The sequence below is a fragment of the Nannochloropsis gaditana genome (assembly GCF_000240725.1).
Source record: "Nannochloropsis gaditana CCMP526 unplaced genomic scaffold scaffold163, whole genome shotgun sequence".
In the NCBI taxonomy this organism is placed as follows: Eukaryota; class Eustigmatophyceae; order Eustigmatales; family Monodopsidaceae; genus Microchloropsis; species Microchloropsis gaditana.
The window spans coordinates 31,158-45,312 of NW_005803790.1; the positions used below are offsets into that span (position 1 = coordinate 31,158).

Here is a 14,155-nt window from a genome sequence, read left to right on the forward strand (position 1 = left end):
GACAAGGACCCACATCAGTCAAAGAGTCCACTACCAAGACACTCGCCAAGTCTGGGAGTGAACGTCTCAGCTTCTTCTATGTCTACTGCAGCCTCAACACATTATCTGGATGTGCTGGGACTCTCCGATCCCTACCAGCACTAAAAACATTACAGTAAAAAGATGAAAGAAAAAGAGTGTGAAATGTGTACATGTCAGCGGAGTACAAACTGGATTGGAAAGAAAAAAAGTAAATTTTATTTCAACGCGTGCAAAAAGGCGGCACCACATAGAATACTGCCTGTTGATTTCGTCATCAAATTATATTATTGGAAAGCTGGACTGCTTTCGTTCAAAAATGAATTACTCGGCTGTTAAGGGCTATTTTCTTGACCGCCTTTGTTCTTTGCAATTACAGCCGACAAATTTTTGCCGGGTCCCTGGACTCAGCTTTCAGGCTTGATTTAATACATTTGGCCTTTTAAAGATGTGTATAGAAAGTGTATTCGAAAAGGTGGCGTGTTTTGTAGGTCCTACTGGTCAATTCCACACCTCGTATGAAAGTCCACACGAAAGGTTTCTAAATTTTGAATTTTCGAATTTTCCGTTTAAACGACCTCCGCATGTGCGTTGCAGCCACCCCAACGGACCCTCTCTCTTTATCCTGTCTATCCATTCGTCTAGATTACTCCTGACGTCCTTCTGTCATTATTGAGAATTCTGTATCCTATGCTACTACAGTAGTAATAGTGCTTTTCCAATTTCAGTCACTCATTTACGATTTTCCAGTACACATTTATACCTCTTATTTCACTTTTTTATGTCTCGTCTCCCTTGCAGTACTCATTGAACATATTGCCGCTCGAATTACAGGATAACTTTTGGCAGAAAGGTATCCATTACTAGGACCCTATGATGAAAACTCAGTTTTTATCGAAGCTGCTGGTGCTCGCGTTTTGTGGAGTGGGGTTAAGGTAAGCATGGGAAGCATTTTGCGTAAGGCATATATGGGCCGCGCTACTTCTGACATCCTCCCAGCGATCCTTAAGTATCCTTTAAGCTGTGAGTCTACTTTACATACAACACACTCTTATGCAACATAAAAGACATGTAAATGCAATCTTTTCAGGCATTCTTGTGGGAATGTTTGCTTTCTTCTTTCTTTGAGTGCTGGATTTCATTCGTAAACAAGGCAACGAAGAGGGATGTCAGATCCTTGTTGAATTTGCCTAGAGGATGTGTCAGTCCCATGCTTCTAAGGTTAATTGTTTGAAACTTTCTTCTGTTCGATACTGATCACCCAATACCTTTCCTTTATGCAGTCATGCCCAGCTTCAAAAGCAGGCGTACGAGCATCAAGATGAAGGCGATCTTCTGGTACGAGATATTTCGAAAAGGATTCGCAACGGAGAAGATCTTCCAGAGGCCTTAGTTCTTGGCAAAAACAAGCCTCATGAGCTCCGTCGCTCACTCTCGCAGAATCATTTCGTCCATCGGCAAGTCAAGAAAGCCGGCTCCTTGACTTCGCTGAGGAAGCTAGCCTTGTTCAATTTCGGATCAAACAAGAAACTGGTCAGACGTGAGCGACCCCCTTCAATTTTCAATTCTCAAGTATCCTCTGCTAGTGATCAAGCCCTCCGAACCCCCCCACAAAGGAATTGTGCCTGGCAGGCGTACATCACCGGAAAACAATACAATGTCGCCTACCCGGATTTACAGGCCATTTACCAGGTGCTTGTCATGCTGAAAACTACCGAGAAGAATATCTTTCGTGTCCGCGGTAGCTTCCCCCAGGAAGGTGTGCGCTACTTCTCCCTCCAATCCAACAATGTGGACGTGGGATTCCCCATCTCGACCATCAAGGATTACGAAATCGAAGTGGACGACCCAGAGAATACACGCAATCCGTTTGCGGAGGACTCAGACCGACCCATCGGGACATACACAATAAATGTGACGCCTCGAGGGGATCAAGGGCTAAAAAATGAGCTCAGTCTGTGTCCGGAATCAATGACCGATCGGCAATGTAGGAGTGTAAATGCGGTCATGCTCATGCGTTTCTACACCTCTGACCCGGACCGTCCTCCCGTCAGCTCCAAAACCGATCCACCCGCCAGCCAGCCCAACGATCGTTTGTTTGGCTATGCAACACCTCCCATGGTGGAAGAGCGCCAGTTCAAATCCTGGACCGATGACAGGTCACGCGACCGATGGCGCGTCTTCCCTACTTGCGATCAGACACGTTCCACTCAAGTAACTTCCTTGATTTCCAAGCATTTTTACGGAATGATTCCTCCCTTCGCGCCGCCCGTCCGCCACAACAAGAACAACAACTTTGTGCTTTACCTCGGGGAAGACACGGCGACCGCAGGGGTATACCCGAACCTGGACGCTGCTTATTTGCTGGCAGTGGCCTGGCAACTTTCTCCAGAGCTGAAAGATAAACCCAAGAAGAGATTGATGGCTCGCGTAACGGGCACCTTGCCCGTTACTTCCCGAAATCTTTTCACGGATCCCAAGATTGCGAATTACAAGGACGCGGACGTCCGTTACATGTCTTTCTCCTCCATTGCCTTGGTCTCGGGAGGGCCTACTATGGACACATTGGATGACGCCGCCTTTTTGCGTTTCTACGAGCCCCAGCAACCGGAAGGAGAGGCATGGAACCGCTCCTACTCCTTCGTCGCAGCCGAGGACCCAGAGCGGACCTGCGGGTTGTATAATGCCTCGCAGGAGTTGTTCTTGTCCACCGTCCTCGACGGAAAGCTCCAGGACTACTGGGGCATCCTCGACCGACAACTCATCCCCAAAACGCAACGAACCCGTCTGCCCGACCGCTCGAACGGATACGCTCGCTTGCAATGTGCGGATGCGTCGGCCTTGGATGCTTGTGTGGACCCGGACTATCTTAAAAATGTCATGGAGGACTACTACCCTCGCATTCAGTGGTACACTTGTGACCAGGACGGGACATTGGAGGAGATCACGGATTACCTGGGCGCAATCCCGGTGAGCGAGACGTTGACCAACAAGCAGAAGACACACAATGGAGGTGTTGGCTCCAACTAATCGACCTCGTAGACTTGCTTTGTGCGCTATGACGAGTCGGGGAGGGAGCGGGGTTTGGAGGAAGCACGTGTCAAGGGGGGAGGAAGGGAGATTGGCGAGAGAGGACGAGTGAGAGGGAGTGGGAGAGACGACGAAAAGGACTGTGATCGAAAGAGAAAGGAGGCGTGACGCGAAGAGAGAGATGTGTTCGTTATTGAAAAAGGATGAAGGAGAGGGGAAGCGAGAATCATCGAGTTCTTTGAGATGGTGTGATACCAAAGCAGCCCATGTTTGGATTCAGGCTCGCCGGCTTACCTACGCCAATCCCTTTCTCTTTCTCGTCTGCTACTTTTTTTGCTTGAAATTTTTCCTACCTAAGGAAGAAGCAGTGAAGGGCGGCGAAAACGAGGGACAAGTCCGCGCAAGGGGGAGAAGAAAATGGTGAACGCTGCATGTGTGGAGGTGTATTTATTTTTTAAGGCTGGAGTAGGTGCTCGGTGGTATTTGAAGAGGATGGGATACGTTTGCTACTTCGTCTGTCGCTCCAAAAGTAGTCTTAAGCACGGGAAGGATGAGGCGGGTTCGTCCCCAAATAAGCCACAAGAGAACCCTAGAAAACTAATTTCAATAGCGTCCGATAAGAAACAGGACCGAAAAAGAACTCCCGCATATTTCCCCTATCTTTTCAGAAACCCAACGCCACCATTTTTACAGATTCTATGATTACTTTCTCGGCTATTTGCGAGTTGGCCGCCCTGTTCGTTTCCATGCCCCAGTTTATATTCCGAACCACCGAGGCCCCTTTCCTAAAGCCCATGTTCCGCGCAATCTAATTCGCATGACAAGACCTCAGGTCACACCAAGCGAGTCCTAAGTTTATTAATTTCCTTGTCAATGACCTCCATCTCCATACCCAACTCTTGAATCTTGTTCTCCTCCACGGACACAAAGCGGGAATATGGGCCGATGCAGTCCAAGATCCGTCCGCGCACTTTCCCTAATTCTCGATCTAAGCGGACGGCCAAGGTGCCATCCATCTGTTGGCGCAATGCTTTTACCCTTCTTCGAAACTCCGCTCGTTGTGCCTGCCGACGGTAAGGCAGAACTACCAGGCCCAGTAAAGCAAGACTGGAGGCAGTGATGAGCCCTCCTGAACAAGGGGGGTAACGGGGACGCCCAAGGTAGAGAGAGTGATTGGAACACGGAGAGAAATACGGAGGAAAAATAGGAATTTGCATGTGGTCAGACATGCTCACCATAGTAGGGTTGCAATGCCATGAATGACAACATGGAATGAAAAGCGCAACGAGGAAGAGGTAGAATGGCAAGAATTGGAAGTGTTTGAGCAACAAGAGTGAGTTTTTCATGGAGGAAAACAATATACCTGTGACGTCCAGCGCGTGGGTGGCCACCAAAGCGCCAACAGTGGCCGCCCCAGCCTCGACGGCTGCCGTTGCCATCACTCCGGTTTTGATCTCTTCGGAAAGTTTTACAAATTCCTGAATCCCCGGCACGAGGAATAGAGAAAAAGAAGGTAAAAGATACTGTGAAAAAACAAAAGAGAGGATATCAAGAAGAAGGAGCCCGTACCTTGTCTTTGTCATAGGTATTCATGACTTCACCCACGTCCGCAGTCAGTTTGCTCAACACCTGTGAAAAATCATAAGAGGATTATATGTAACTAAAAGTACGAAAAGCGCACACGCAGCACTAAATCAGATAAAGGAATAGTTTACAATGATCGACGTATCTCCAAGGAGGCGCAGTGGATGAGAGCGTAAATCGGGTGCGAAACATATCACAGTGACCGCGTGGAGAACAGGGATTAAGGAACATCAGCAAGACTTGTGTCTTAAGGAATCACGCTTTCCCCCCAAAAAACAACGTGCGCGTCATTGAGGAAACTGAATAACAAGCAATCCACGAGAGCAGAGAAGCATAAACCACTGAGAAGATAAAAGATAAACAACAGCTCACCTCCGCGCGAATGCCTTCAAAGCGCGTCTCTGTCACACTGCCTACCATTTGGCCATGTCGCGCACCGGGACGCCGACCCAAGAAATCCAGCACGGCACGACTCTGTTCCAGACGTAGAAATATGACACGAGTTAGTTTCCGTGTGAAGGCAGAAGGTGTTTTCCTACAAGGATACCTTCAGACACCCACAATAGGTTGACCAAAGAAGGGGACAGGGGGTGCAGAAAGTAAGGAGTAAAAGAAAGGAAGAGAGGTATGAATGAGGTACCTGCGTTCTAGCGCGCTGAGCGACCAATTCTGACATGTCCAGGACAATCTCGTCTACGACCGTCGCTAAATTTCCTACCACCTGTTGTTGAAAGCGCTTGGCAAAGGCCTGGGAAAGGCAGAGGCAACGAGGAGACAGGTATTGCGAAATGGACAGAATCGATTGAGCATGTAATGGAAACGTGAAAAACTAACAATTGGAAAAAAGCAGGTGGAAGGGTGGGTAGGGAAAAGGCGGGGAAGGAGGGAGGGGGGTTCACCTGCGAGTCCCAAAGTTCCTGGTAATTGGTTAGGGTCACGTGGGCCGCCAAAAATTCTTCCGCCCTATCCACCATGTCGCGCAGGCATTTGTCAATCATTCCCTTCTCCCGCTCAACGTCCCTTTCCATGTCACGCATAAAGGCCGTCATTTGCTCGTCGACCAAAGCCAAAGTCTGGCGGGACGGGGGCGAAAGAGGGGCGGAGCGAGAAAGAAGATAAAAGATAGGGTGAGGCCTCATTGATGGCAAAATGCTTAAATGCAGGCGCGCGCAATGGACAGAAGCAAACTTCCTTCGCCAAGAAAGAGAAGAATGAGGGAATAAAGGCAAGAAACGAGGAAATGAGGGAGAGAGAGAGGGAAGGGAGAAGGTTGGACAGAGAGGCCGGGACGCACCGCGACGTCCGATGATAAAAGTTTTCTTCTCTCGTCCAGCGTATGTCGTGCTTCATCCAAGAGCCGTTCTGCCACTGTGGATGCCAAAAAGGTAGGGATGTGAGGGTTGAAAAGAGATTATAGAGGAGGGACAGAGGCGGGACGATTGGAAAGAAAAAAGGGGGAAGAGAGGGAGGGAGAAAGGAAGTAAGAGGTAAGATTGCTTGCTGGTCACTGACCGCCTATTGGATTGAGGAGCTTGCTTTGTAATTTCGCCTCGTCCGTCAGAAGCGTGTCTGTCGTGGTATGGAAAGTTAGAGTGAGAGGAAAAGGAGGTATGGGAAAAAAAGAGGGAGTGAGGGGAAGAAAAACTTCATATATAGATATGTCAGAGGGACGGTAAAGGTCCCTCTCCACAGTAAAGAGAGAGTCCAACAAACCGAGGAGATACTTTTTCTCACCTAGATATTGTTGCAAAGCGGCAAAATTGCTCGCTTGCCAGGCCAACGCCCCGGGACCCACCGTCGGAGAATGAGGCTTTGCGACCACCTTCGCCTCGAGGGCGAGCTTTGCGGAGATAGGAAAGACCTACGGGCGAAAAAGAGACGAGGGGGGGACGAGGGACAGAAATGAGAAGGGAAGAAAGGAGGAGAGCGGGGGATAGAAGGATACCGCCAAGCCAAAGAATCCCAGAGCCAAAGGAAAGCACGCTGTGAGCAGAGGAAAATCAGGGACGTCGGTGAATGCGATGACGTGCGAAAAAAACGAAGAAGGCCAGCACGTGTGATGTAAAAAGGCACAGAGCCTACCTTCAGGTCGGCTTCCGTTCCCAGGACTGCCCGAGCATGGGCACGGACATATTCGGTCACCTCCTCCACGTCCTCTCGACTCCTCAAATCGCATTGGTTCAAGACCAAGACCACCTGTAGGCGTGTCCGGGTGGAGGCAAATCAACACGAAGGCCCACCCTCACGCACCTCCCTTCTTCCCTCCTTGCCGGAGTTCCATCCTCGCCCTTCCCCGTTACCTTCTTGTGCCACTGCGCGATGGACGTGAGGAATGTCCGTTCCGACTCGGAGAAAGGCCGGGCGATGGAGGTGAGGAAGAGGACGACGTCGGCCCGGGGCACGATCCGGTAGGTCAGCTGGGGGAGGGAACGAAGGAGAAAGGAGTGAGAGAGAGACACGGAAAGAGGGGTATGCTCAAGTGCAGCGTCTAGCGACAAAAAGCGGGACACACTCCAAGCACAGGCGGCGGACCGGTCGCAGACTACGCCAGTGCCGTGCCTGTGTGGACGCCCGCACGTCTCCTCCCCTCTCCCAAGCACCTCCACCCCGACCTGAGAATGCCGCTGTATCACCGCGTTCGTTCCGGGGGTATCCACCAGGGCCAAATTCTGCAACAAGGGAACGTCCAGAAGTTTTTCCTCCACCTCGTCAATCATCTGCCCTTGAGCATCGGCGTATCGGGTGGGAGCCCCCGCCCGGTCCACATGCTTGACGAAGCAGATCTTGGCAGTAGTAGGGGTTACACCTGGTGCGAGGAAAGAAGAAGCCAACGATCAGTATTTTCGTGCTGTGAACGCGGGAAAATGGTTCTTGGAGGTTGTTTTGAACCAGGCGTAGTCACAAAACTGGGTTTTGGCCCTCTTGGTGATTGCTTGCGGCTAGTACCACCGACGAATCGATGCATGGATACAGCTTCGTATATCGAGGCCCAGAAAATCCTCAGCAAATTTTCTCTGAAAAAGCCTTACGACCCTTGCTATCTAATTGAAATGAACGCCCTTCGTAGTCTCGAACATCCCAGAGGATGATTTGACGATTCTTGCTCTCGTAATAATGCCACTTAAAAAATACCCCATACCGCCCCGCATGTGCATGCCACATTATCCAGCTCCCGCCCATGGTTTTCTCACCTTCTTTCAAGTATTTGTCTCCAAGAAGGGCGTTGATGAAGCGACTCTTTCCGGCATTGAACTCACCCACTACACACACCATGAAGAGGTCTTCCACCTGCAGAAAGGGCGGCAGGAGGGTCCACGCACGTCCATGCACGGGCAAGCATGTGTTAGGTCTGGACCCAGCTGTATCTATGCCATTCTCTCTGTGCTTTAGCCCTCTCAATTTGCCTCCCAAACCGACCTGACAGATCGCATCCTTCAAAATGTCCAAATCCTCCTGCCCTGCCTCCATGGACGTCAACACTCGGTGCAGGCGCTCCAAAAGCGCTTGTTCTTCTTTCACGATGCTGGCTTGGGCATCAGTAAGGATGGGAGTGGCGTCTCGAACGGGAGCTTTTGTGCTTTGAGTCACGGGTTTCACGGAAGAGGAACGACGAGAGGGGGAGGAGGTTGGAGGGGGGGGCGGGGGGCGAGATGACGACGAGAACGGACAAAATCGGACAGAAACAGGACATGAAAAGCCGTCATCATAGCTTGGGAAATGGTGTGTGCGCCGGTGGGACGCTATGTTATGATGGGCGTGACCGAGGGTACTGCTTGCTTCTCTCCACCGCACCGCTTGCAAGGTAGTCCCGCAAAAGAGGTGACGACAAGCATAGGAACCGTACTTTCTCCAGCTACGTCGAGGTATGCTATCACGACTGTTTAGAGCAGTCTTCCTCAGGCCAAGGAGCATCCTGGCGCAGAAGTCCCGCGATACGATACGCGGGAAGGACGTCTATCACTTGGGACCGCGGTCACTCCTTCACTCCCAGGGCGGAAACGAAACGTACAATGCTGTGCGTGTCAATCAAACGAAAATACCGAATGAGGACGACTGCAGCGTTCTATCAAGATGGAAATGGATGAACTCTGGAAAAAAAACCATGAAAGACAGACAAGTTATGTGCCTCCGCCCAAATTGTTCCTTGCAGTCAAATTCATCCAACGTCTCAGAACATTTCCAACGCCCCCCGCCCGCCCAAACCCAGCCATGCCTATCCCCACCATGTCCAGGACAGGATGCGTCGTGCGAGTGACTGGCGGCAAGCACATGCAACACATGATGTGAATGGATAATGGACATCGGTTCCCTGTGCCTTTGTGACGGCCTGGGCGGCCCGTGGAGATCACTTTCGCTCCTCCGACCCCCCCTACCCATACTACCGCCACGCACGCAGGCGTTCCTGTTACCTTCGCACTGGTCACATGCACCCAACCCACGTCACCATCCACGGCTTAGGTTCCCTTTCTCACATGTGACTACGGCACAGGTTCTTTTTCCAGGCATAATGTGTCCGGGACCTCAAGATGGGAAGGGCACTGGCCTGGTAGAGAATCCCTTGGTGGCAGCAGCTGCGGGCTTGTATGCGGAAACCGAGCAGCCAGACAAGGACGAAGGAGTATGGGATTTTTTCCGTTCGTACACTGACGAGCCCCATAAGTCACGGTAAGAGGGTAGGACTGCTGTTAGTAGGAACACGATTGACGAGTAAGCAAGCAGTGGCGGCCCCCGATAGACATCACCCGGGGCGGGCACCTCGATGAATGCAACCCGGGTTTAGGATATTTCGTACTATCCTAGCCCATGACCATAGCATCCATCTCACGTCCCCCCCTCATTTCCGCGCGTTGGTTTTCTTGTCCAGGCGTGAGGCCATCTTGAAAGCCCATCCTGAGATCCGGAAGCTCTTCGGGCATTGTCCGTGGACAAAGTACAAGGCGGCCGCGATCATTTCCACGCAGGTAATGCGGCGGGCGGGTACGGTATGGAGCCTCTAGTGTGGAGCAGGGGAAAAATGTCGGGCAGTCAAGGAAGGCCTGAAAGGGTTGGGGAGGGGCATCCGCGTGACGCCCGAAGAGAGGAAAAGTGCGGAAGTGCGGACAATGGCTTGCGCGACGGACGAGCAGAGAGGGCTAAGGAGGAGGGACGGGGGGCATATCCAGATGCAATGAACGAGGTGGCTTGCGTTTTTCTCTATCCCACGCTCCCTCGAATCACCTCTTCATCCCCGGTAACCGTTCCCCCGGGGCTGCAGGTCATGGCCGCCGTGGTCCTTCGCCACCGCCCCCTTTCCCCTCCTCCTTTTTCTCACCTACACCCTCTCGGGCTCCTGCAACCATTTCTTGACCTTGATCATGCACGAGGTCGCGCATAATTTGGCATTCAAGCGTCTTTTTGCCAATCGGGTCTTCTCCATCATTGTCAACCTGCCTTTGGGGATACCGGCAGCCATGTGGGTGTGGGAGGGCGGGCCGGAGGGAGGGGTGCAGGCGCCTACATCGGGGTGACAAGTGGAAGAGGGAAAGGGAAGAGACAGAAGGGAGGGTCTGTTGCGTATTCTGGCGTGCCGGGGACAAGAAACGTTGGGGCAGTGGCGATCGTTTTCTCTCCAGACTGAGTGGGCGCTGCGTGTCGACGGCGAAGAGATGAAAAAAGTGAAAGGGGAGGGAGAGGGGAAGGACGCGAAGGAAGACGCTATCGTCTGGAAACGCCTCGGTTGCGTGACCGGGCAGTGACAAGTCTGTTTCTGGGGGTCATGCCCTCATTTTTTCACTCCGTTCTTTCCTCTTTCACTCGTCCGCAGCTCCTTTAAGCGCTACCACATGGAGCATCACAAGTATCAAGGCGATGAGACAGTGGACGTGGATCTCCCCACGGATGTTGAAGGTGAGATAGGAAGGAAATGAGGGAGAGAGGGAGGGATGGAGGAGAGAAGGAGGGGTGGTGAAGAAGCGGCTTCAAATCTGTTGCCAAGACGAAATGTTTTGTAAGGGGATTCTCGAAAGGCATGAAAGAGGAGATGGGAGGATCAGGGGATAGTGCTGAAGGAAGCTTGGGTTCCTTGCATGAACCTCCCTCCCCCCCCTTTGTCCCTCCCTCCCTCCCTCCCTTTGTCCCTCCCTCCCTCCCGTCCTCCAGGCAAACTCTTCCGCGGAGGACCTCTCAAGCTCCTCTTTGTTTTCCTCATGCCTGCCTTCTACTCACTCCGTCCCCTCTTCGTCCGCCCAAAGAAGCCCAGCAACTGGGAATTGGTGAACGTGCTTGCGCAGCTGACCTTCGATGCCCTGATTTTTTATATCCTGGGCTGGAAGTCACTTTTCTATCTTGTTGTCGGCACTCTTCTAGGTAACAATCATTTCGATCCTTTCCTCGTCCCGTTTCAAACTGATTTAGTTTTCCTTCCTCCCTCATGTTCCCGTCCTGACTTGCGTTCACTGTTCCCGGTTCCCGACGACACCGACATGGCTGTCGCTTTTCTCCGCGCTTGACCCGCATGTCATGCCCCATCTTTTTCGCACCCGCTTCAGGCATGGGGGTGCACCCCATGGCGGGGCATTTCATCGCCGAACACTTCGTTTACCAAGCCGGGCAGGAGACGTACTCGTACTATGGCCCTTTGAACTGGCTCTCCTTGAACGTGGGCTATCACAACGAACACCACGATTTCCCCAATATCCCCGGTACGCCCCTGAGGCATTTCCCTTGTGTTTCCCTTGTTTTATCTTCCCTCCCTGCCTTCTTTCTCTCTTTCTGTCTTACCTATCTCACTCACGATCCTATGTCCCTCTTGTTTCTAGTAGCCAGCCAAGGCATCGGTCCTTCCCCTTCTCCCCCCTCCCTCCACTGATCCGTCCCTCATTTCCTCCGAAATTGCACAGGCACCCGTCTCCACCAAGTCCGTCGTCTGGCTCCTGAGTTCTACATGCCGCTACCGCACTACTACTCATGGAGCAAGGTCATATGGGATTTTGTCACAGACCCCGCTGTGACCCCTTTCAAGTGAGTCCGAGGGGCGGGAGGAAGGGAGGAGGGACGGCAGGACTTTGGGGGGGATGGAGCATGCCTGTGGAGGCACTGCTGGTTCGGACGTTCGATGTCCATATGAATCATAATCAAGTATAGTGACTGCTGAGACGGCAACAAAGTGACGGGAACTGAGAAATGTCACTCTTTTTTCCACACGTCACAGCCGTGTGAAACGGAACAATCTTTCAGAGGCTGACAGAATGGCATTGGCAGCTCGGGATTAAGCTGGTGCAACGCAAATTTTGAATTAAAGGGTAGATACAATGCAAGGAGAAATGACACGCACACTAGATCCGACCTACTTCTATATTGCCTTTCGGTATTGGAAAAGTGGCACTTATATGCCGGTTATAAAGCAACATGAACCATATAGAGAAAGGCTGTGCGAATGAATTGTTTGGGTTACCAACACCTAAAGTCTGCTCTCCTGTTTCTCTGGTCGCTTTCTGTGGCTAACAAGCCCTCACTAGATTGTGTCCCTCTTCTGATGTATTTTCATCATCCCATCTGTTAAGTCGCGAGTCACGCCGAAGGCTTCTTCGTCGCATGAGACGTTTTCCTAATAAGTACCACCTTCTATTTCACACGATGAACATGTGGACATCTATATCCACCACTTCGTTCGCCGAAGGCTGACGGTCTCTGAGAGTGTTAACAAAATCTAGCACCAGACTGATGAAGTAGAATAATGGGTAGAGACATCAAAATGGGGGTTGAAAGAAAAGAGGAATTCGCTGTGAATTTGATAATGGTCGTGGTATGGCAGGCAATGGGAAAAAAATTATGTATAAAGATAGAATAAGGCACCATTTGATGCTCAAGTCGTTCCTTGTAGGTATCTATCCTATGTCTTTTGTAGATTTTCTTTTTGCACTCGTCTCTCCTTCCTCCAATCCTCACCTACGGTATGGAATCATTTCCATTTTCCACAACAAAATCAGGGCTCAAGCCTATCACTCACTTTCTAACTCTTGTTCGGACAATTTTCGGTTCCTCATTCCCCTACCGAGTCGAATCTATGCATCAGGAAATTTAGTTTTTTATACTTGACCGAATTCGCAGGTCGTTCGCACGAGATCAGAGATGATGTGCAGATAACTAAATTCAGGACAGAGTCGCTTTTGAGAGCTTCTGCTTCAGGAAATAATCTTTTTGATTGTCTGAAACATTGTTTGGTACAATATTGGTAAGCACCTTTTTGATGGAAAGCAAAGTATCTTGGCGATTCCTCTCACTGGCCGTTACTCGGTCTTACTTCGGAATTCCGGGCGAGGGTTCAGCGATTGGGATTCAGCTTTTCCGGTCGTCCCTGACTCGCGTACTTGCCGTGTTCCGTACCGGAGTCGGCAGAACATTCCGATGCAAACACCTCACCAGGCCTTGACCATTAAACAAGCACGGTTTCTTCAGGCCCAACACTTATCTTCGAAAAAAGTCAGAAATTTTGCGCTACATGCACGTAGAAATGCAGATGGAGCTTTTTTGTTCAATCATCCTTCCTTCTTTCTGTTGCAGAGGGCTGATAGAAGAGCTCGTATCTCCGGAGCAGTCACCACACATTGCACTTTCCAGACGCGGTTGCATTGATGTCTGGGCCGGAATCCTCCGCTGCTATTGAGCCTCTAAGGCAGCTTGGCATCATGCCTGCCTTGATTGCGGGATGGTCGGCCTTTCCTGCTTTTATGTTGTTATTGACCTCTCAGCTAAATCACCTTTATACTCAATTTGCACCGTTCCTGTTAAGCATCGAAATGGAGCCGCAAAATCTGTCATCATTTCTCATCATAACATTCCGAGTGCTACTACTGCTCTTTTGTTGCCGAAACATGATCGCCTTTTCCTGGGATGTTTTCGTTGATTCGGTGAGACAATATCCGACCATGAACCCCTTGTTATTTCGAAACAGCCAAAAAGCGGCACGTGCTCTGGGCTGTGGATCATTCCCGGCTCGCCTTATGGTATTGCTGCATCTGACTAGTGCTATTTCATTGATCTGCGCCTTGCGGCTTGCAAGACGCTTCAAGGTCATAAACACGGAGAATTTCAACGAACAGCGTATTTTTCTTCGATTTACCTTCAATCTTATTCTCAAAACACTATATTTCATAAATGTCTTCCCAAACTATCAACTAAATGTACTGAAAAGCTTTTTTTCGGTTTACGTTTCCTTCTCGGATGTATTGCTTGTTTCTTGGATACTCCGTTCTGACATCGGTTGCCTTACCAATAATCCCGGCATACAAAAGGCTTATCCCTGGGGTGAGGCGAATGAAGAATACCAGCGGCAAATACTGACCCTCAATTTTCTCCTTTTGGTGATTGTAAATGTGTTACCTTTTTGTCTTTTTTCGATTTTGATGTGCAGAAAAGGAGTTAAAGTGTTGGAAGAACCCCAAGACTGGACAGTTGTTATGAGAAGGTGCAGAAATGTTTCCATGGCCATTGTCGTTGCAGGTTGGGGTTTCTCTCTATGTATGACTGGTTTATTGCCTTCATT

General features: G+C 50.5%; 3 protein-coding genes across 3 annotated transcripts; 2 read left to right on the top strand and 1 right to left on the bottom strand.

Annotated features, from left to right (window-relative positions):
* The first annotated feature begins 844 nt into the window (after positions 1-844).
* On the top strand, positions 845-3,707 carry NGA_0673800 (uncharacterized protein). The gene is made up of 2 exons (XM_005855569.1): positions 845-953; positions 1,302-3,707. Exons 1-2 carry the CDS (start codon positions 892-894, stop codon positions 3,046-3,048), a joined length of 1,809 nt encoding a protein of 602 aa, XP_005855631.1. The 5' UTR covers positions 845-891; the 3' UTR covers positions 3,049-3,707.
* Positions 3,708-3,732: 25 nt separating this feature from the next.
* NGA_0674700 (dynamin family protein) lies at positions 3,733-8,544 on the bottom strand (the record flags this gene model as incomplete). Its single annotated transcript, XM_005855578.1, has 13 exons — positions 3,733-4,177; positions 4,412-4,526; positions 4,618-4,677; positions 5,005-5,106; positions 5,273-5,380; positions 5,532-5,705; positions 5,927-6,000; positions 6,145-6,201; positions 6,367-6,493; positions 6,706-6,828; positions 6,879-7,438; positions 7,824-7,920; positions 8,050-8,544. The coding sequence occupies 13 exons, from the start codon at positions 8,542-8,544 to the stop codon at positions 3,882-3,884; spliced, it is 2,388 nt and encodes a 795-aa protein (XP_005855640.1). The 3' UTR covers positions 3,733-3,881.
* Positions 8,545-9,117: 573 nt separating this feature from the next.
* Positions 9,118-12,038, top strand: DEGS (sphingolipid delta-4 desaturase). The gene is made up of 7 exons (XM_005855570.1): positions 9,118-9,297; positions 9,887-10,084; positions 10,436-10,518; positions 10,771-10,977; positions 11,160-11,312; positions 11,511-11,631; positions 11,822-12,038. Exons 1-7 carry the CDS (start codon positions 9,140-9,142, stop codon positions 11,880-11,882), a joined length of 981 nt encoding a protein of 326 aa, XP_005855632.1. The 5' UTR covers positions 9,118-9,139; the 3' UTR covers positions 11,883-12,038.
* The last annotated feature ends 2,117 nt before the right edge of the window (positions 12,039-14,155 follow it).

Excerpts from the sequence above, each read along its gene's own strand:
- NGA_0673800 (XM_005855569.1), top strand. The coding sequence starts at position 892 with ATGATGAAAACTCAGTTTTTATCGAAGCTGCTGGTGCTCGCGTTTTGT. Across the intron at positions 954-1,301 it reads TTTTGTGGAGTGGGGTTAAG|TCATGCCCAGCTTCAAAAGC; the intron begins GTAAGCATGGGA and ends TCCTTTATGCAG.
- DEGS (XM_005855570.1), top strand. The coding sequence starts at position 9,140 with ATGTGTCCGGGACCTCAAGATGGGAAGGGCACTGGCCTGGTAGAGAAT. Across the intron at positions 9,298-9,886 it reads GACGAGCCCCATAAGTCACG|GTCATGGCCGCCGTGGTCCT; the intron begins GTAAGAGGGTAG and ends CCGGGGCTGCAG. Across the intron at positions 11,632-11,821 it reads CCCGCTGTGACCCCTTTCAA|CCGTGTGAAACGGAACAATC; the intron begins GTGAGTCCGAGG and ends CACACGTCACAG.